General features: G+C 41.7%; 1 protein-coding gene across 1 annotated transcript in view; it reads left to right on the top strand.

Moving 5' to 3' along the window:
• Positions 1–21,749, top strand: part of PGK1 (phosphoglycerate kinase 1) — a 56,298-nt gene that overhangs the window by 24,593 nt on the left and 9,956 nt on the right. Inside the window, exons 2-6 of the mRNA XM_080653266.1 lie at positions 692–742; positions 16,336–16,491; positions 16,607–16,751; positions 20,633–20,736; positions 21,358–21,477. Coding sequence (XP_080509392.1) covers positions 692–742; positions 16,336–16,491; positions 16,607–16,751; positions 20,633–20,736; positions 21,358–21,477 — 576 coding nt within the window. The remainder of the gene's footprint in view (positions 1–691; positions 743–16,335; positions 16,492–16,606; positions 16,752–20,632; positions 20,737–21,357; positions 21,478–21,749) is intronic.

Raw genomic sequence — 21,749 nt, 5'->3', positions numbered from 1 at the left:
TATCATTTTTCATAGTTACTATATCTTTTCTCATGTTGTTGAGAATCTTTGCCATCATTATTCTGAACTCTATATCTGATAAATTGCTTTTCTCTCCCTTTCATTTAGCTCCTCTTCTGGACAATTCACTTGTTCTTTCATTTCTGGCTTTTTTTTTTTTTTTTTTTGGCTCCCCATTTTGGCTGTCTGTTTGGGTTTGTGTCTGTGTATTAGGTAGGTCTGCTACGACTTCCAATCTCTAGTGCAGGACAATGCCAGCCACTGTTTGTGACTGCTAGATAGAATAGGTTTTAGCTACCCAGGCCTTCAGGGCTAGTTCCTGTTATTTCAGTTAAGTTTTATTTTTAATTTTTACAAATTTCTCTTTTAAAGTATCAGATACATACCGTAAAGGACACAAATCATAAGCTTGAGGAATCACAAAATGAGCATATTTGTACAATCATCCCAGTCAAGAAATAGAACATTACCAGAACCCCATAAGACCCCTCTGGTGTCCTATCTCAGTCACTACCATCATCCTCCTCTGCATGGATAACTATAATCTTGACTCCTTATACTGATTTTTAATTTTAAGGTGATTTTTGAACTTCTAACTTATTTAACTGGTTCACTAAAAGTACTTTTCTAATCTTTGAGGGAATAATGCATTGATCATGACTCTGAACCTAAAATTTTGTTTCCTTTTTAGAGTGGACTTCAATGTTCCTATGAAGAACAACCAGATAACAAACAATCAGAGGTAAGGTTCCTGCTAAGCATTGTGCTAGGTTATGATGTATGTTGGTGAAGCTTTGAAGGATGAAATGGTTTTTCTTTCTTATCATACAACTAGGATAATTTAAGCGATATGAATGAACATAGATTTTCACCAAACTACCCTTGGTCTGTTTTCTTTGTTTTTTTTTGGAGAATTTTTATGAGAGTTTATTTGTGCCAAATTGATGACATATACCAGCGAGCAAGATTTCAATAACTCCCTGGTCAGCTTTCTTAATGAGAATGTAGAAATTGAAAAAATCATCTTAAAAAAGTGATTTTTTTTTCTGCCCGCGATTTTTGAAAATTTGAAGAATTTGGGGTTATGCATTTTTAATGAATGTCAGAGTTTAAGGTTTCTTGTCTTCCCTTGCAAAATGAACTGTACAAAAGAAGGATTTTTAAATTACTAATAATTATTAAGGTTATGTGTAGTATTATAAACTACTATTCCAGTTTTGGTCCACATAAAATCAGTTTTTGAGAATTTTGACATAAGGGAAAAGACTTTAGAAGTAATATTTTCAATCTGTGTAGATTGAGAAGCAGAAATTTTAAGTGGTAGTACTGCTCTTGCTTTTGACTAGATTGTGATACAAGGTTTTTTTTTTTTAAAAAAAGTATTTTTATTGATTTCAGAGAGGAAAGGAGAGGGAGAGAGAGTTAGAAACATCTATGATGAGAGAGAATCATTGATTGGCTGCCTCCTGAACACCCCCTGTTGGGGATCGAGCCTGCAACCCTGGCATATTCCCTTGACCGGAATCAAACCCGGGACCCTTCAGTCCGCAGGCTGAGACTCTGTCCACTGAGCCAAACCAGCTAGGGCAGCCGTGGGCAAACTACGGCCCGCGGGCTGGATCCGGCCCATTCGGCTGTTCTATCCGGCCCGCGGAGCCAAAAGACCGTACCCTTTTATGTAATGATGTTTACTTTGAATTTATATTAGTTCACACAAACACTCCATCCATGCTTTTGTTCCGGCCCTCCGGTCCAGTTTAAGAACGCATTGTGGCCCTCGAGTCAAAAAGTTTGCCCACCCCTGAACTAGGGACAAAGTTTTTATTTTAAGTTTTATTTGTTTCTTTTTACCACTCTAAAGATGTTTATTTTTTTCTTTTTATTGAATTTATTGCGATTACACTGATTAATGAAATTATATAGTTTTCAGGGACACAATTCTACAACACATCATCTCTACACTGTATTTTATGTTCACCATCCCAAGTCAAGTCTCTTTCCATCACCATTTATCTCTCCTTTACCTTCTTCTACCTCCTCCCACCCCCTTACCTGGTAATTACCACACTGTTGTCCATGTTCATGAATTCTTTCTTTCTTTTTTTCTTTTTTTTTTTTTTTTCAAATTTTTATTAAGGTATTATATGTGTACATATCTTACCATTGCCCCCCACCCCCACCCCACTCCCATACATGCCCTCACCCCCCAATGTTTTGCATCCGTTGGTTACTCTTATATGCATGCATACAAGTCCTTCAGTTGATCTCTTATTTCCCCCACCTCTCCCTAACCTTACCGCTGTAATTTGACAGTCTGTTTGATGCTTTACTGCCTCTGTAACTATCTTTTTGTTCATCAGTTTATAATGTTTTTTATTATCCCCAAATGAGTGGGATCATGTGGTATTTTTCTTTCATTGACTGGCTTATTTCACTTAGCATGATGCTCTCTAATTCCATCCAAGTGTCTACAAATGGTAGTAATTCCTTCTTTTTTATGGCAGCATAGTATTCCATTGTGTAGATGTACCATAGTTTTCTGATCCAGTCATCTGCTGACGGGCACCTAGGCTGTTTCCAAATCTTAGCTATTGTAAATTGTGCTGCTATGAACATAGGGGTGCATATATCCTTTCTGATTGGTGTTTCTGGTTTCTTAGGATATATTCCTAGGAGTGGGATTACTGGGTCAAATGGAATTTCCATTTTCAGTTTTTTGAGGAAACTCCATACTGTTCTCCACAGTGGCTGCACCAGTCTGCATTCCCACCAGCAGTGCACGAGGGTTCCTTTTTCTCCGCATCCTCACCAACACTTGTCGTTTGTTGATTTGTTGATGATAGCCATTCTGACAGGTGTGAGATGGTATCGCATTGTCGTTTTGATTTGCATCTCTCGGATAATTAGTGGCTTTGAGCATGTTTTCATGTGTCTCTTGGCCTTCCTTCTGTCTTCTTTCGAAAAGATTCTATTTAGGTCCGTTGCCCATTTTTTTATTGGATCCTTTATCTTCCTTTTATTAAGTTGTATAAGCTGCCTGTAGATGTTGGAAATTAAACCTTTATCAGTGATACCATTTGCAAATATGTTCTCCCATACAGTGGGGTTTCTTGTTGTTTTGTTGATGGTTTCTTTTGCTGTGCAAAAGCTTTTTATTTTGATGTAGTCCCATTTGTTTATTTTCTCTTTGGCTTCCATTGCCCTAGGGGCAGTATCACTGAAAAAGTTCTTTTGGCATATGTCTGAGATTTTGCTGCCTGTGGATTCCTCTAGTATTTTTATGGTTTCCCGTCTTATATTTAAGTCCTGTACCCATTTTGAGTTTATTTTTGTGTATGGTGTAAGTTGGTGATCTAGTTTCATTTTTTTGCATGTATCTGTCCAATTTTCCCAACACCATTTATTGAAGAGACTGTCTTGACTCCATTGTATGCTCATGCCTCCTTTGTCAAATATTAATTGTGCATATTGGTTTGGGTCGATATCTGGATTCTCTATTCTATTCCATTGATCTATATGTCTGTTCTTGTGCCAGTACCAGGCTGTTTTGAGGACAGTGTCTTTGTAATACAGCTTGAAATCTGGTATTGAGATCCCTCCTACTTTATTCTTCTTTCTCAGGATTGCTGTGGCTATTCGGGGTCTTTTTTTATTCCAGATGAATTTTTGGAGAGTTCTTTCTAGGTCTGTGAAATATGCTGTTGGTATTTTAATGGGGAGTGCATTGAATCTATAGATTGCTTTGGGTAGTATGGACATTTTGATGATGTTGATTCTACCAATCCATGAACATGGTGGTTCTTCCATCTGTTTACATCTTCCTCTATCTCTTTTTTCAGTGTCCTGTAGTTTTCTGCATATAGGTCTTTTACCTCCTTGGTTAGGTTTATTCCTAAGTATCTTAATTTTTTTGGTGCGATGGAGAATGGGATTGCTTTTTTAGTCTCTCTTTCTGTAAGTTCACTGTTGGTGTATAGAAATGCCATAGATTTCTTGGCGTTAATTTTGTAACCTGCTACATTGCCGAATTCATTTATTAAGTCTGTTAGTTTTTTGATGGAGTCTTTCGGGTTTTTTATGTACAATATCATGTCATCTGCAAATAAGGACAGCTTTACTTCTTATTTTCCAATTTGGATGCCTTTTATTTCTTCTTCTTGTCTAATTGCAATGGCTAATACTTCCAGTACTATGTCAAACAGGAGTGGTGAGAGTGGGCATCCTTGTCTTGTTCCTGTTCTTAGGGGAAATGGTTTTAGTTTTTGCCCATTGAGTATGATGTTAGCTGTGGGTTTATCATATATAGCTTTTATTATGTTGAGGTATGATCCTTCTATTCCCACCTTGTTGAGAGTTTTTATCAAGAAAGGGTGTTGGATTTTGTCAAATGCTTTTTCTGCATCAATTGATATGACTATGTGATTTTTATCTCTAATTTGTTTATGTGATGTATCACATTTATTGATTTTCGGATATTGTACCATCCTTGCATTCCGGGGATAAACCCTACTTGGTCATGGTGTATGATCTTTCTGATGTACTGCTGGATCCGATTTGCTAGAATTTTGTTGAGGATTTTGGCATCTACATTCATGAGGGATATTGGCCTGTAATTCTCCTTCATTGTGTTGTCTTTATCTGGTTTTGGTATGAGGGTGATGCTGGCTTCATAGAAAGAGCTTGGAAGTGTTCCTTCCTCTTGAATTTTTTGGAATAGTCTGAGGAGGATAGGTTTTAGTTCTTCCTTGAATGTTTGGTAAAACTCCCGTGAAGCCGTCTGGCCCCGGGCTTTTGTTTGCCGGAAGCTCTTTGATGACTGCTTCAATTTCTTCCATAGTTACTGGCAAATTGAGCTGTTTAGATTCTTCCTGATTGAGTTTTGGAAGGTTATATTTTTCTAGGAATATGTCCATTTCCTCCAGGTTGTCCAGTTTGTTGGAATACAGTTGTTCGTAGTATTTTTTAACAATCCTTTGTATTTCGGCGGGATCTGTTGTTATTTCACCTCTTTCATTTCTGATTTTGTTTATTTGGGTCCTCTCTCTTTGCTTCTTGGTGAGCCTGGCTAGAGGTTCATCAATCTTGTTTATCCTTTCAAAGAACCAGCTCTTGGTTTTGTTGATCTTTTGTATTGTTTCTTTGGTCTCTATGTCGTTTATCTGTGCTCTGATCTTTATTATTTCCTTCCTTCTGCTTACACTGGGCTTTTCTTGTTGCTCTTTTTCTAACTCTTTGAGTTGTTGGGTTAGGTAATTTATTACCCCTGTTTCTTGTTTTTTGCAGTAGGCTTGTAGAGCTATGAACTTCCCTCTCCAGACTGCTTTCGCTGTGTCCCATAGATTTTGGATTGCAGTGTTTTCATTGTCATTTGTTGCCATGATGTTTTTTATTTCTTCTTTGATCTCTCTGGTAACCCAGTCATGGTTTAATAGCATGCTGTTTAGCCTCCATGTGTTTGATTTCTTTGGGTTGTTTTTATTGTAGTTGATTTCCAGTTTTATGCCACTGTGGTCTGAGAAGATGCTTGATATGATTTCTATCTTCTTGAATTTGAAGAGACTTTGCCTATGTCCCAACATATGGTCTATCTTTGAAAATGACCCATGTGCACTTGAGAAGAATGTATATTCTGTGACTTTGGGGTGAAATGTTCTGAAGATGTCAATTAATTCCATCTGGTCTAGTGAGTCATTTAGGATTGATGTTTCTTTGCTGATTTTTTGTTTAGAGGATTTGTCCAATGGTGATAGTGGGGTATTAAAGTCTCCTACTATGATTGTATTGCTGTCAATCTCTCCCTTGATATGCTCCAGGGGTTTTTTTATGTATTTGGGTGCTCCTGTATTGGGTGCATATATGTTTACCAGAGTTATTTCTTCTTGTTGGATTGCTCCCTTTAGTATTATGAAGTGGCCTTCCTTATCTCTTGTTATGTCCTTCAGTTTGAGATCTAATTTGTGAGATATAAGTATTGTTACCTCAGCTTTTTTTTCAGTTCCATTTTCTTGGAAAACCTTTTTACATCCCTTCACCCTCAGTCTGTGTGCGTCTTTTTTTCTGAGGTGGGTTTCTTGTAGACAGCAGATATATGGGTCATGTTTTCTTATCCAATCCATTACCCTATGTCTTTTGATTGGGGCATTTAATCCATTTACATTTAAAGTTATTATTGATAGGTACTTATTTGTTGCCATTCCTATTCTTTACACCTGTGTTCCTTCTTCGCTTCCTATTTCTTTTTTTTTTTTTTTACAGCAGACCCTTTAGCATTTCTTACATTGCTGGTTTGGTGGTGATAAATTCCCTTAGTCCTTTTTTGTCTGTGAAGCTTCTGATTTCACCTTCAATTTTGATTGATAGCCTTGCTGGGTACAGTATTCTTGGATTCAGACCCTTCCTTTGCATGACTTTGTATATTTCATTCCATTCCCTTCTGGCCTGATGAGTTTCTGTTGAGAAATCGGTTTCGAGTCTGATGGGGGTTCCTTTGTATGTAACTTTCTGTCTCTCTCTTGCCGCTTTTAAGATTCTTACTTTGTTGGTGGTGTTTGCCAATTTAATTATAATGTGCCTTGGCGTCGGTCTTTTGGGGTTCATTTTGCTTGGGACTCTGTGAGCTTCTTGGATTTGTGTGGGTTTTTTCTTCTCTATATCAGGGAAATTTTCTGTCATTATTTCTTCAAAGAGGTTTTCTATTCCTTGCTCAGCTTCCTTTCCTTCTGGAACCCCTGTTATGCGGATGTTGTTTTGTTTCGTGTTGTCCCAAAGTTCCCTTAGGCTCTCCTCCTGCCTTCTAATTTTTTTTTCTAGAAGTTGCTCTACTTGGGTATTTTTTCCCATCTTGTCTTCTAGCTCACTGATGCGGTCCTCTGCTTCTTCTAGTCTACTCTTGATGCTTTCTATTGAGTTCTTTACAGCAGCGATGTCATTTTTCATTTCTTCTTGGTTCTTCTTCATTTCCTCTTGGTTCTTGCTCATATTGTCGAATTTGTCTTCCATTCTTTTCAGCCACCTTATGACCATTTCTCTGAATTCTTTTTCTGGAAGGTTGCTTGCCTCCATTTCGTTTACTTCCTTTTCTGGTGATGCCTGCTTTTCTTTCATATGTGGGCTGTGTCTTTGTCTCCCCATGGTCTCTGTTCTCTGGGTGTCTGGTTATGTAGTTCTCTCTCTCCTGCATTGATTTAAAGGCACAAAATACAGCACTACCAGGTACAACACACAAGGCACTGAACAGAAATGTATTCACGATATTAATAACCTCCAAAAATGTGACCACCAGAGAAAGGCAAATTAGGGGATAGGAGAGAAAGAAGAAGAGAAAAAAGAAAGAAAGAAGAAGAAGAAAAAAGGAGTGTCAAAATGAAATTGGGAAAAGGGAAAAAAAGAAGAAAAAAAAAGTAAGAGAGACAAGAAAGAGACTAAGAGAGAAAGGGAAACAGACTATATATATTGGGGATAAATCTCCTATAGAACAATCACTTTTTCCAGCAAATGCCAGCAACAAGTACCTGGGGATTAATACAAACTACAACACCAACCAATATTGAGTGAGGCAAGGAAAACAGAAGCACTAAACAAACAAAAAAATAAACAAAATAGAATAAGCAAAACAATCTCACAAAAAAGCATAAAAATTCGATATAATCTACATTCAAGTGAACAACAACAAAAGGACAGAGAGAAAAACAATTTTTTGGATAGTTAAGGCAGCGAAGACAGAGGTGTGTATGGACTTGCAGCAGGGGATTGGAGAATAGATATATAAGTAGGGTGAAATTTTAACGGGGGGTAAACAGAAAGAATAGGGAAAATATAAAGCAGGAAAGGGGTAAGATAAACAGGACACCGAAAAGGGAAAAGTGAGGAAGAGAGTGATGGCATAAAGGTAGAGTTGAGATAGAGTAAAATGATGCTAAAGGAAAGTAAAAATAGAATGTAGAACATTAATCCCAAAACAAAATGAAGAGAAAATAAAATGACCCTTAAAAAAAAAAAAAGATAAAATAGCAGTAGTAATAATACGGATTGAAAATAAAAATGTAATAATTAAAAAGGAAAAATCAAGTGAGGAAAAAAGAAAAAAATTAGTTTCTTGAGTAAAAGATGCAAAAAATGAAAATAAAAAAATTAAAAATAAAAATAAAATGTGGAGTAGTGAAGGTCACTCACTTCCTCTGTTGTTCTGTTTGGCACGCCTGTTTCTCAGTCCGGACAGTATTGCAGTTCCCTGCGTTCCACTGCTCTTCAGTGATGTAAGCCAGTCCTGATTTTAAGCAGGCGGTGTGTCTTAATTTCTTGTATTCCTTTATTTTTAATTACACAAGAGTCAATTTGTGATTCAGCCCCTGGGTGGCAGTGTTTCTGGATTGACTTCCGGGTTTATCTATGGCCTCTCTAGGGAGTGTTAGAGCCTTCTTTCCCTGTGGCACTCACTACCGGTTTGTGGGAGTGGGCTGCCTCAGAGCTGGTTCTCTGATGGTCACTCCCTGCTCCAATCCCCAGGTTCCAGAAAAACAACTTTCCCCTGCAGTCTCCCAGGGTGTCCCCAACTGGGTGAACCTATGAATTGGGCTTAGTAATCAGAAGCAAGAATTTCAAGAGGAAAAAGCCCAAGTGTGCGCACTCCGAGGCTGCGCGTAAGTCTAGCACACCCCTGAAATTCTTAGGGTGTCCCTGCACGTCAGATCAAAATGGGTTGCTTTTTAGAGAGGCCTTCTGTTAGCAGCTCTGAGGACCCCCTTCCACATTCACAGATCATGCCAGCCCCAACAGCCACGGATTTTTCTAGGCACAGACTTCCCTGGTCCTCCAGCTCCCGCAAAACGCGCATTCCTCTCTCGCGCTGGGACCAGAGACCTCACCTTATCCTAGGCGAAATCTGACCTTTCCGTGGTGGAGTGTAGAGCTCTTCTGAACTCGTGTGTTTGCGCCAATTAGGGAGCGTTGTTCTGGGGCTCGCAGCTGTTCCGTGGGTGCCGCAGTTGTGGATTCTCAGGCTTCTGATAAGCTCCACTTTCCGGTTCCAGATGGCGGAGACTCCGAGTCCAAGCCTGCAGCACCGGGAGGGTACCCAGCCGCAGTGGGGGCTGCCAGGTCAGGGGAACTCCGTCTAGTAGTCTCCGACCTTCTTCTGGAGTTCAGCTGTCCCCCAACTTGCCAACAAACACTCCTAGTGCGACCCTCAGCTGTTCTTTCTTTCTGCTCCGGGACAAGGCTCGGAACACGTCTCTCTATTTCGCCGCCATTTTTTTTCTCTTTCTTTTTCTCAATCTCTCCTTCACCTCCCAGCCTCCTCCTCCAATATTTTAAATTTAAAATGAAAGTTTTGAGCTTGAAAGGTGCTTTTCAATTATTAGACCAGTGTTGTCCAATGTAAATATAATGAGCCACACGTAATTAAAAATTTTCTAGTTGTCACAATAGAAAAGTAAAAAGAAATGGGTGAACTTGTTTTTTGTCCCCCCCCCCAAGCATTGCTTGATTTATTCCGGTTCTCTGTAACATTATGACCTGACATATGGAGTCTAAACATTTACCATTGTATTTCTTTTTTTTTTTTAAATAAATATTTATTGTTCAGATTATTACAATTGTTCCTCTTTTTTCCCTCCATAGCTCCCCTCCACCCGGTTCCCACCCCACCCTCTGCCCTTAACCCCCCCCCCCCCGCCCCGCCGTGTCCTCATCCATACGTGTACGATTTTTGTCCAGTCTCTTCCCGCACCCCCCACACCCCTTTCCCCCCCGAGAATTGTCAGTCCACTTCTTTCCTATGCCCTTGATTCTATTATATTCACCAGTTTATTCTGTTCATCAGATTTTTTATTCACTTGATTTTTAGATTCACTTGTTGATAGATATGTATTTGTTGTTCATAATTTTTATTTTTTACCTTTTTCTTCTTCTTCCTCTTCTTAAAGACTACTTTTCAGCATTTCATATAATAGTGGTTTGGTGGTGATGAACTCCTTTAGCGTTTTCTTATCTGTGAAGCTCTTTATCTGACCTTCAATTCTGAATGATAGCTTTGCTGGATAGAGTCATCTTGGTTGTAGGTTCTTGCTATTCATCACTTTGAATATTTCCTGCCACTCCCATCTGGCCTGCATAGTTTCTGTTGAGAAATCAGCTGACAGTCGTATGGGTGCTCCCTTGTAGGTAACTAACTGTTTTTCTCTTGCTGCTTTTAATATTCTCTCTTTGTCTTTTGCTCTTGGCATTTTAATTATGATGTGTCTTGGTGTGGTCCTCTTTGGATTCCTTTTGTTTGGGGTTCTCTGAGCTTCCTGGACTTGTAAGTCTATTTCTTTCAGCAGGTGGGGGAAGTTTTCTGTCATTATTTCTTCAACTAGGTTTTCAGTATCTTGCTCTCTCTCTTTTTCTGGCACCCCCATAATTCTGATGTGGGTACACTTGAGGTTGTCCCAGAGGCTCCTTACACTATCTTCATATTTCTGGATTCTTTTTTCTTTTTGCTTTTCTGGTTGAGTGTTTTTTGCTTCTTTGTATTTCAAATCTTTGACTTGATTCTTGCGATCCTCTAGTGTGCTGTTAGATCTCTGTATAATATTTTTTATTTCAGTCAGTGTATGCTTAATTTCTAGTTGGTCCTTTTTCATATCCTCTAGGGCAGGGGTGGGCAAACTTTTTGACTCGAGGGCCACAATGGGTTCTTAAACTGGACCGGAGGGCTGGAACAAAAGTATGGATTGAGTGTTTGTGTGAACTAATATAAATTAAAAGTAAAGGAGCAGAGGGGAGAGCAAGAGAACCGGATAGAACAGCCGGATCCAGCCCGTGGGCTGTAGTTTGCCCAAGGCTGCTCTAGGGTCTCGCTAAATTTATTGGCCTTTTCTAGGAAATTCTTGAAAAACCTTATATCTGTGGTTTTGAACTCTATATCCAGTCGTTTGCTTTCCTCCATTTCTTTCATTTGTGACCTGTTTCTTTGTCTCCGCATTTTGGCTGCTTCCATGAATTGATAGAGTGGCTTTGTGTGCTAGGTGTCCTCTAGGGCCCAGTGGCTCAGCCCTCCCCAATTACCTGATGTGGACACTCTTGGTGCACCCCTTTGCGGGCTGTGTGCACAGTCTTGTTGTAGTTAAGCATAGATTGTTGTTGGTATCACTGGGAGGAATTGACCTCCAGGCCAATTGGCTGTGAGGATCAGCTGTGTCTATGCTGGGAGAACTTCTGTGCTGGAGACACCCTTATGAGACAAGATTTGCAAAAGCCTCTGTGCTCAGCTTGGATGGGGCAGAGTTTCTAGGCAGAGCAGACAGCAATGGCTTCCCGTCAGCCCTTCCCTAAGAGGCCCCTGGGTCTCAGTGTCCCGTGGTAATCGCTGCAAGCACCTCTGAGAGAAAGCTGCCCTCGAGTTTATCCCGCTGCCAGACAGTCCGTTTTCTCCCCAAATGAGTCTGGGTCCCCAGAGTCTCGCCCGGAACTGGAGTTCAGATCTGTTGGGAGCTTTTGTCTCCCTTCTGATTGAGAAAGCCAGTCGCGTACTCAGTTGCCAGCCCTCTCCGCGTGCCCGCCTCGGTACCTCTGCCCTCCGCAGCTCCTCTGAGTCTCAGTGTGCTTTGCTCTTTCCTTCTAGTTGTAGAATTTCCACTCAGCCAGCCTTCCTGTGGTTCTGGATGGTGTCCGTTTTGTCTTTTAGTTGTAGTTTTGAAATTGTTGCGTGAGGCAGCAGTTTAGGTGTTTACCTAGGCCGCCATCTTGCTTTCTCTACTGAACATGGTTTTAATAATATATTTTAGTTAATCAGTAAGTCTAAAATATTCATTTCAGTATGTAATCTGCAAAATAATCAAGGGGACATTTACCTTTTTTGGTATTAAGACTTTGAGATATGGCGTGTGTTTTAAACTATAGTACATCTCCATGTGGGCTAGTCACATTTCTAGCATCTAAGAGGCACATGTGTCCGACGGCTATCATATTGGCCTGTTCATGTCTAGACCCAGAACTATCTCAGATATTGGCCCCAGAATAGAGCCTGGCTGTCTGCCAAGAACATTTCTGCTGTACCATAGTGGAAGGTCTTTGTACAAGGCAGCACTGACCCTTCTTGAGTTACATTATTTTCTGCAGTGCACCGAAAAGATTGGAGCCGAAACTGGTTTGGCTCAGTGGATAGAGCGTTGGCCTGCGGACTGAAGGGTCCCGGGTTCGATTCCGGTCAGGGGCATGTACCTTGGTTGCGGGCCCGTCCCCAGTGTGGGGTGTGCAGGAGGCAGCTGATCGATGTTTCTCTCTCATCGATGTTTCTAGCTCTCTATTCCTCTCCCTTCCTCTCTGTAAAAAATCAATAAAATATATTAAAAAAAAAAAAAAAGATTGGAAATATGCCTGCCTATGAAGGTATTTCGTTAATAAAAAGTAGAGAAACATGTCAGAGTAGATCTTTTCATGTTTGGAAATCCATGGGGTTTAGAAATAATAGAACTTGCTGACGAAGAATAGCCCTGAATATTAATTTGTTTTCATTGGGCAAACTTTATACCTGATAAAGATTTACACTTTATTGGGTATAAGTGATTTTTTATATATGCTAAATAGCATAGGTTATTTTATTTTATTTATTTTTTTAAATATATTTTATTGGTATTTTACAGAGAGGAAAGGAGAGGGATAGAAAGTAGAAACATCGATGAGAGAGAAACATTGATCAGCTGCCTCCTGCACACCTTCCACTGGGGATGTGCCCGCAACCAAGGTACATGCCCTTGACCGGAATCGAACCCGGGACCCTTCAGTCCACACGCCGACGCTCTATCCACTGAGCCAAACCGGTTTCGGCTAGCATAGGTTATTTTAGAAACATAACTTGGTTTTTGTTACTCCATACTGTGCTGTGCTGAAATGTCACCTTATCAGAGACTGTCCCTGGCCATCCTTCCCAAAATCCCCTCCACCACTGTTCCCTATTCAATCTTGTCCCCTTACCTTGCTTTATTTTCTCCATATTTCTTATCACCATCTGAGATAGATATATTTTGTTAATTGTTTTACTAGAGGCCTGGGGCATGAAATTCGTGCATGGGGGGGTTCCTCAACCCGGCCTACAACCTCTCACATTCTGGGACTCCTATGCGATGTCCGCCTGCTGGCTTAGGCCTGCTCCCCTGGGAGAACAGGCCTAAGCTGGCAGGTGGACATCCCTCTCACAGTCCGCGACCCCTCGCTCCTTACAACCCACCTGCTTGCTGCTCCTTAGCGCTGCTGCAGAGGCGGGAGTGGCTCCTGCCATTGCCGCTGCACTTGCCAGCCATGAGCCTGGCTTCTGGCTGAGCCACGCTCCCCTTGTGGGAGTGCACTGACCACCAGGGGGCAGCTCCTGCATTGAGCGTCTGCCTCCTGATGGTCAGTGTACATCATAGCAACTGGTCATTCTGGTTGTTCCACTGTAACAGTCACTTAGGCTTTTTTTTTTTTTAATATATTTTATTGATTTTTTACAGAGAGGAAAGGGAGAGGGATAGAGAGTTAGAAACATCGATGAGAGAGAAACATCGATCAGCTGCCTCCTGCACACTCCCCACCGGGTATGTGCCCGCAACCAAGGTACATGCCCTTGACCGGAATTGAACCTGGGACCCTTGAGTCCGCAGGACGACACTCTATCCCAGCCTTGGGCAAACTACGGCCCCCGGGCCGGATCCGGTTGTTCTATCCGGTTCTCTTGCTCTCCCCTCTGCTCCTTTACTTTGAATTTATATTAATTCACACAAACACTCCATCCATGCTTTTGTTCCGGCCCTCCGGTCCAGGTTAAGAACCCATTGTGGCCCTCGAGTCAAAAAGTTTGCCCACCCCTGCTCTATCCACTGAGCCAAACCCGTTAGGGGAAGGCTTTTATTATATAGACTAGAGGCCCAGTGCATGAATTTGTGCACGGGTGGGGTCTGGACAGCCTGGCCCCAATCGGCGGATCAGGGCCGTGCCTGTTGGGAGGAGGAGATTGCGGGAGGTTGGCCAGCCGGCCCGCCACGATCGGGGCCTTATCAGGGCCTGGCCGGCCAGGGGGAGGGCCTGTCGGCTGATGGGGGGGTGGGGGCCGGCTGGGGGGAGCAGCTGTGGAGGGTAGGTGTTGGTTGGCCACCCTGCCCTCAATGGGGTGGGAGAGGCCGATCAGGGGTGGCTGGCCAGGGGGAGGGGGCTTGGGAAATGGGGTGGGAGAGGCCAATCAGGAGCAGTGCCGGTGGGGGGGAGGTTGGCCGGCCGGTCCCATCCCTGGATCAGGCCGGTGTTCTGACCACAGTGTGCGTCATAGTGACCGGTCATTACAGTTGTTTCGGCATTATGGTCGCTGGCTTTTTATATATATAGACTAGAGGCCTGGTGCATGAAATTCATGCACTGGTGAGGGGGTCCCTCAGCCCAGCCTGCACCCTCTCCAATCTGGGACCCCTCGGGGGATGTCCGACTGCCGGTTTAGGTCTGAAACTGGAAGTCAGACATCCCTTTCACAATCCAGGACTGCTGGTTCCTAACTGCTCACCTGCCTGCCTGCTTGATCACTCCCTAACCACTCCTCTGCCAGCCTGATCGACGCCTAACTGCTCCCCTGCCGGCCTGATTGCCCCCAACTGCCCTCCCCTACAGGCCTGGTCGCCCCTAACTGCCTTCCCCTGCAGGCCTGGTCACCCCCAACTGCCCTTCCCTGCAGAGCCGGTCACCCCCAACTGCCCTCCCCTCCTGGCCCGGTCGCCCCTAACTGCCCTCCCCTGCTGGCCTGATTGCCCCAACTGCCCTCCCCTGCTGGCCATCTTGTGGTGGCCATCTTTTTTTTTTAAATATATTATTGATATTTACAGAGAGGAAGGGAGAGGGATAGAGAGCTAGAAACATCGATGAGAGAGAAACATCAATCAGCTGCCTCCTGCACACCCCCCACTGGGAATGTGCCTGCAACCAAGGTACATGCCCTTGACCAGAATCGAACCCAGGACCCTTCAGTCCGCAGGCCGACACTCTATCCACTGAGCCAAACTGGTTTCGGCTTGTGGTGGCCATCTTGTGATGACATGCGGGTGGCCATCTTGTGACCACATGGGGGCGGTCATCTTGTGTGCAAGGGCGTGACGGTCAATTTGCATATTACCTCTTTATTATATAGGATTATCTCTCTCATGATTAGAATTTCACTTCCATGAGAGCAGAGACTGTTTTATTTACTGTTGTATTGTCAGAATGCGGAACAGTACCTGGTTTAAAAGAAGTATTCAGTAAGTATTTGTTGAATAAATAAATCATTTTCTTAATTATAAATTTTAATTTCTTAAAGACTGGCAAAAATGAAAAGCTAGTATCAGGTTTGTAACAAAAATTTGAAATGTTTAAGTTAAACATTTAAATTAAAGTTTAATAATTTTTTGCTTAAACTCTAATGTAGTATAGTATATAAGTCACATTCTGTATAATGCATGTTTTTTCTTAAATAGAAATGTGACTTAGGATCTGTAATGGGTGCAAAAAAGTTACTACAATTCTCCCCAAGTTTCCTTTAATGGTTTCAAGATTTCTTCCACAGTTATATAAAAGCTGTGTTTTGGTGTCCCTCAGACCATCCACATTTTGTGATTTGCTAGGACTCATAAAACAGAGTATATAGTCTCACTGGTAAAGTTCATTACATTGAAAGGATGCATGGCAGTCATCAGCACTGGGAAAAGACAGGAAGAGTCTGGAGAAATTCATGAATGGGTTTCTGATGCTCTTTCCCTCCCATGAGGGTACATACCAAGTGTGTTCCTTTCTCCAGCAGTGAAAAATGCAGTAATTGTGTGCAATGTTTATGCCCAGAAAATACTGTTAGAGACTTGGCCCTCAAGATTTTTATTCGGAGCTTGGTAACATAGGTACCCTTTGCCTAGTAACTACCGAAACTCCAGACTCCTGGAGGGAAGCAGGTACTCAGCATAAATGGCCTTGTTTTTTGTAGACAGTCTAGGAATGGTGAATGGCCTTTGTCAGTTAAAGGACTGAGGGACCACTTTGAAAGCTAAGTTCTGGACACCAGCCAAGGATCAACCTTGCAAGCAGGTTTTTCAAAGATAGCAGCTTTAGGCCTGCTAGCTGAGTTCTGCCTCCTGCATGAGGGGCAAACCATGATGAGAATGTATAATCAAAGTTGGAGGGTGGGCATTGTAATTAACTTCTTCCCCTGAACATGTATCTGAGGACCATCATTGAATTGCTGAAAGTACATTTGAAGGAATTTGGAAAAGAAAAAGGGCTTTATGTTTTATGAGGCCATGAATGACATATTTCCCACTAATTTCTAGGAGTAACTTTGTTCTACCTGCTGTCTCTTTCTGGTTACAGAATCAAGGCTGCCATCCCAAGTATAAAATTCTGCTTGGACAATGGAGCCAAGTCAGTTGTTCTTATGAGCCACCTGGGTCGGCCTGATGGTGTCCCCATGCCTGACAAGTACTCTTTGGAGCCAGTTGCTGTAGAACTCAAATCTCTGCTGGGCAAGTAAGTGCCAGCTCTGGCGCTGGTGGATGTTGTGACAGGAGATGTTGTCAAGCATATTGTTACTGGTTCTTAACTTTCAGACTGCTTAAGTCTCTCCATCTCATGCTCTCCCCAGAGATGTTTTATTCTTGAAGGATTGCGTGGGGCCCGAAGTGGAGAAAATTTGTGCTGCCCCAGCTGCTGGGTCTGTCATCCTGTTGGAGAACCTTCGGTTTCATGTGGAAGAAGAAGGGAAGGGAAAAGATGCTTCTGGGAACAAGGTAGGACCTGTGATTTTTAAAATTTATTTGTATATTTTTATGTATTTCAGAGAGGAAGGGAGAGGGAGAGATAGAAACATTAATGATGAGAATCATTGATAGACTGCCTCCTGCATGCCCCCTACTGGGGATTGAGCCCACAACCTGGATATGTGCCCTCAACCGGAATCAAACCCAGGACCCTTCAGTCCACAGGCTGATTGATGCTCTACCTACTGAGCCAAGCCTGCTAGGGTGGACCTGTGATTTTTGACAGTGCTGTGAGGAGGGCTGAGTCTGTAAGAGACTGATTGAAGAATAGAGGAAGCTCATGTTTATTTTTCCATAGACACCTTTTTATTGAAGTGTAACATACATATCAAAATACACAAATGCACAGCTTGATGAATTATCAAAAAGTAAACTAACACCTGTGTAACCACCACCTAGGTTAATGAATAGAGGTTCAAGGGGTTTTGACAACCTTTGAAAAATATGTGAACAACATTTGGGTTTCAGATTATTCAGTGAACATGCTGTTTCCAACTATCCATTTGTCACACACCTGGCCTATGGTATACAATAATTTTCTTTCTTACACGATGTCATAATCCTATCAAAGGGTATGTTGTGATTCCCAAGTGCTGAGTGTAGATGTTCATAGATGGTTTTGGGGATGAGTGTCCATGCACCACCAGGTGTTCTTCCAGCAGAGTCAATTTTACATTTTTTTTTTTTTTTGTTTTTCAAGGCTGGAACAGTTTTCTTAAGCAATAGGACCTAGCATGTTATTGAAGGACAATCTGTTCTTATTTAGAAGAGAGGGAATTAACTTAAAACTTGAGCTTGGTATTTTTAAAACAGTAGGTTAAATTTGATATAATTTGGGTTTTCTTTTTTTAAAATATTTTTATTGATTTCAGAGAGGAAGGGAGAGGGAGAGAGAGATAGAAACATCAGTGATGAGAGAGAATCATTGATTGGCTGCCTCCTGCACGTCCCACACTGGGGATTGAACCCTGACTGGGAATCGAACCACGACCTCCTGGTTTATAGGTCAATGCTCAACCACTAGCCACACTGGCTGGGCTAATTTGGGTTTCCTTATAAACGAATTTGTGAGCAAAAAAAGTACTTTCCTAAGTCAAGTGGAAAGGGACAATGATTGTAGTTGGATAATTGATGGTCATAATGATAATGCTTTGGATTTAAGGCATTTTTCTTAAGAATTGTAAAGCATTTTTTCTTTGGATTTCTCTTTAAGATCAGGAAGTACAAGTATCTTCATTTCATAAAGAAACTAAATTTCAGCCCTGGCCAGATAGCTCAGTTGGTTAGAGAGTCCTCCCGATATGCAAAGGTTGTGGTTCCATCTCCAGTCAGGACACATATAAGAATCAGCCAATGAATACATAAATAAGTGGACCAACAAATCTCTCTCTCACCCTCCCTTCCTCCCTCCCTCCCTCCCTCCCTCCCTCATTCTCAAGTCAACAACAAAAAAAGAAACTGAGTCTTAGAAAGGCAGTCATTTGATTAAAGTTAGAGTCAGTGGTTCTTCTGTTGCTGAGCTTTATATATAACTCAGTCCATTAGATATGCAGACTTTTTCTGTAGAAGGCCAAACAGTAAATATTTTAGACTTTGTGGGCCATACAGTCAATCACAACCATATATAGTCTCTGTTGGAACTACTCAACTCTGCTGTTGTCATGCAAAAACAACCATAGAAAACACACACACACACACACAATAAAAAAAGGAACCAAAAAAAAATTCCGAAAGCAACCATAGATAGGTAACCCACAAAACCAAGTTACTAAGACCTGACAACTGGAATTCAAATATTAAACGATACAGCTGGCTCTTGGAGGATGATTTGGGATTTGCCTTATTGGTAGAAGGGAAGCTAAAGGCATCCTTTGAGTGCTTTGCATTCTTAAGGTCTTTTGTGTCTTGGGGAACAAGATGCTCTGAGGCTAGTGTCTCACTCTTCTGACATTTCTTTCTTTTTTTTAACTTTTAGTGATTTCAGAGAGGAAGGGAGAGGGAGAGAGAGATAGAAACATCAATAATGAGAGAGAATCATTGATTGGCTGCCTCCTGCACTCCCCCTACTGGGGATCAAGCCCCCAACCCAGGCATGTGCCCTTGACTGGAATTGAACCTGGGACCCTTCAGTCCACAGGCCAATGCTCTATCCACTGAACCAAACCAGCTAGGGCCTGACATTTCTTAAGGTCACTGGAGTGCCTTCTTTCAAGCAGTTTCTTTTCTTAGCACCACAGGCCTTGGTCGTCTTGCCTTATCGTGCCTTTGGCATGATCTTACTAGTAGAAGTAAAATGCTGACCTAAAATTTGGTGCCCTTTTAGACCGAAACTCGAGCTGCACAGACTCTAGGACTTAGGGCAGGAGGCAACTGGGAAATTGAGGCAAAACCTTTTATTAAGGAAGTGAGGAACTACGCTAGTCTATGACTTTTTTCTTCAGTTGACTTTACATTTAGTGTCCAATAGCTTTCAATGCTTGAAGTTTTAGGAGCAGGTCATGAGTTTAAAATGGGTAAAAACAAAGCGAGGACATAAAATGTTTCCTTTATCCAGTGTCTCTGCATTGGTCTTTTTGGGGCATTCTCTTCCTTCTAGTTACTGGCAGAAGAAAAATGAGAAGTGGGTTCTGATTATTATTATTAATTTCTAAAGCACTTTTTCATGAAGAGCTTTCAATTTGCCATTTTGCCTCAAATAATTCTTGAATAGTGGGGTTATTATGCCTTTTTAATATGGGAAGATTTTAGGGATAGAGAGCAACTTGCCAAAAGTTACACTGTGAATTTGTGTCAGAACTGGGCTTCGAACTCAGGTCTCCTGCAATCGAGGCATTGTTTTCATTACTATATGAATCATCTTCCAGTCACCAGTAGCTGATGATATTCCATTCTAGAGAGATTATGGGGGCTTTGCAGTCTTTAGTTTTAGCATTAGTGCACCTGTATTCTTTGGGTCATTAGAAGAAAGCTCTCATGTTCTTTATGGCAGCTGCATTCATCTTGATACATAGGAGGATGGGAGTGGGCAGTGACTAAACTGAACATCTGCTTTGTGCTGTGCCATCTCTCCCTTCATCTGGCTTCCTGTGCATCTTTGCTTAGTCTCCTCCCAGAGACTTTTTGTTCATCCTGCCATCCTGCTTTTTGTCCCCTTTGGGAGGTGGTATCCCTGGATAGTGAGCTGATATTTCAGAGCCCTCTATTTTACTTATACTTTTTGTTCCTCTCTTCTTTTTTTGTAGAAGTGTATTTCTTATTTTCTCAAATGCCTAACTTCAGGAAAGGCCATATAAAATACCTCCTTTTAGTCAGCATAAAATGTTTCTGAGGTCCTTTTCTCTTGTCATGTTTCTGTCTGCCTACTCTGTCCCAGCCTGATGTTGTTGCTTTCATGAGGAATATGTGTGAGGACCTCTCCCTTTGCAGAAAGGCTTTGGTAGCCAGCATTCTTTCCTCTCTTTTATAAGGAGAATATGTTAAAAATGAGGAAATGAGTCAAGGAGAGAGAAGACTAATCAGAATCTTGTCCTAGAAGTAGGGGAGAGGCCAGTGAAAAATGAGATGTCATTATTAGCCTTATGTGATTAAGCAGTTAAACCACGGGTCAGGAATCTTAGGTTTGCAATTTGAGGGAAGGCAAAGGAGAGTAAAAACATGTAAAGTTGACCAAATGACCTGGAGTACTTGGAGGAAAGAGCAGACCCTGTTGCTAGTTGTAAATATTGATGTCTTACCAACTCAGGGTCTTTAAAGAATGTTCAAGAAGACTCTTTGTAAGAAATGCTTTTATAGTTGTCTTTGCAGCCATCAACATTTACTGTTGTTGGTTTTTCCTTTTTTTTTCTCTGCAGGTTAAAGCGGAGCCAGCTAAAGTAGAAGCCTTCCGAGCTTCACTTTCCAAGCTAGGGGATGTCTATGTCAATGATGCTTTTGGCACTGCTCACCGAGCTCACAGGTACTACGAGTCTTATTTGATGTTGAGCTGCGAACAGTATTCTTCTGTTTACTCAAGCAGCCCAATCTCTGGGTTGCTTTTAGAGACATCTGTATTTTACTGTGATCCTATAGATTCTATCTCTAATTGTAGCTACCACTTAGATTATGGCTCTTGTTGAGTGTCTCTGATCCAAAGAGGAAATAAAAGTAAAAGTTGAGAATTGTGGAGCTTTTTTTGAGCTTCAGTAAGCAGTTGCTCGTTCTCATTGTGGATGTTTCATGTAAAGTTCACCCTCTGTGAACATTGTGGGATCAGAATCTTATGCTGTCAGTAGGAAGAAATTTAGGAATCTTCTCTTGTCATCAACTGGCTGATTATTTATTGGAATTAAACCCTTGGCCTGAAGACTACTAATAATTGGGTATATTAAATTCTGCTTAAGGCAATTGCTTTTCATTTGCCCCTTGACACTGCACTATTAGTAAAAAATTTATACCTAAGTGTTTTTGTTGCAGTTTAGGGATGAAAATCATGGTCTCTTGGAATCTCCAAAGTATTTCAGTGATAAGGAGATGGTCTCTAGAATTGGGAGAATTGGTAGGGACTGACTACAATTTGAATGTCTCTGGTCTTTTCTAGCTCTATGGTTGGTGTCAATCTGCCACAGAAAGCTGGAGGTTTTTTGATGAAGAAGGAGCTGAACTACTTTGCCAAGGCGTTGGAAAGCCCAGAGCGACCCTTCCTGGCCATCCTGGGCGGGTATGAAGAACTCTTCAAGATAATGCTTTCAGTAATGTGTTTGTCTGGTAGGAGGCCATAACTTGGGTGTTTATTGTCAGATAGCACAATCAAACTGAGTAACAGAGGCAGAACTTAATAAAGAGACTATCTACAAAGGTATGGGTAGCTTTCAGAGAAAGTTAAAGGGAATAGTGTAGTAATCTGGGCCAAGCAACAGCTACTACCATCCCTAGGCCTGAAGGGACAAAGAGAGGGAATGGTTTCCAAAATCCAGAGAGGGTAGTTGTATG

The sequence above is a fragment of the Plecotus auritus genome, assembly GCF_963455305.1.
Source record: "Plecotus auritus genome assembly, chromosome: X".
NCBI lineage: Eukaryota > Metazoa > Chordata > Mammalia > Chiroptera > Vespertilionidae > Plecotus > Plecotus auritus.
This window is presented reverse-complemented; position numbering and strand designations above follow the sequence as displayed.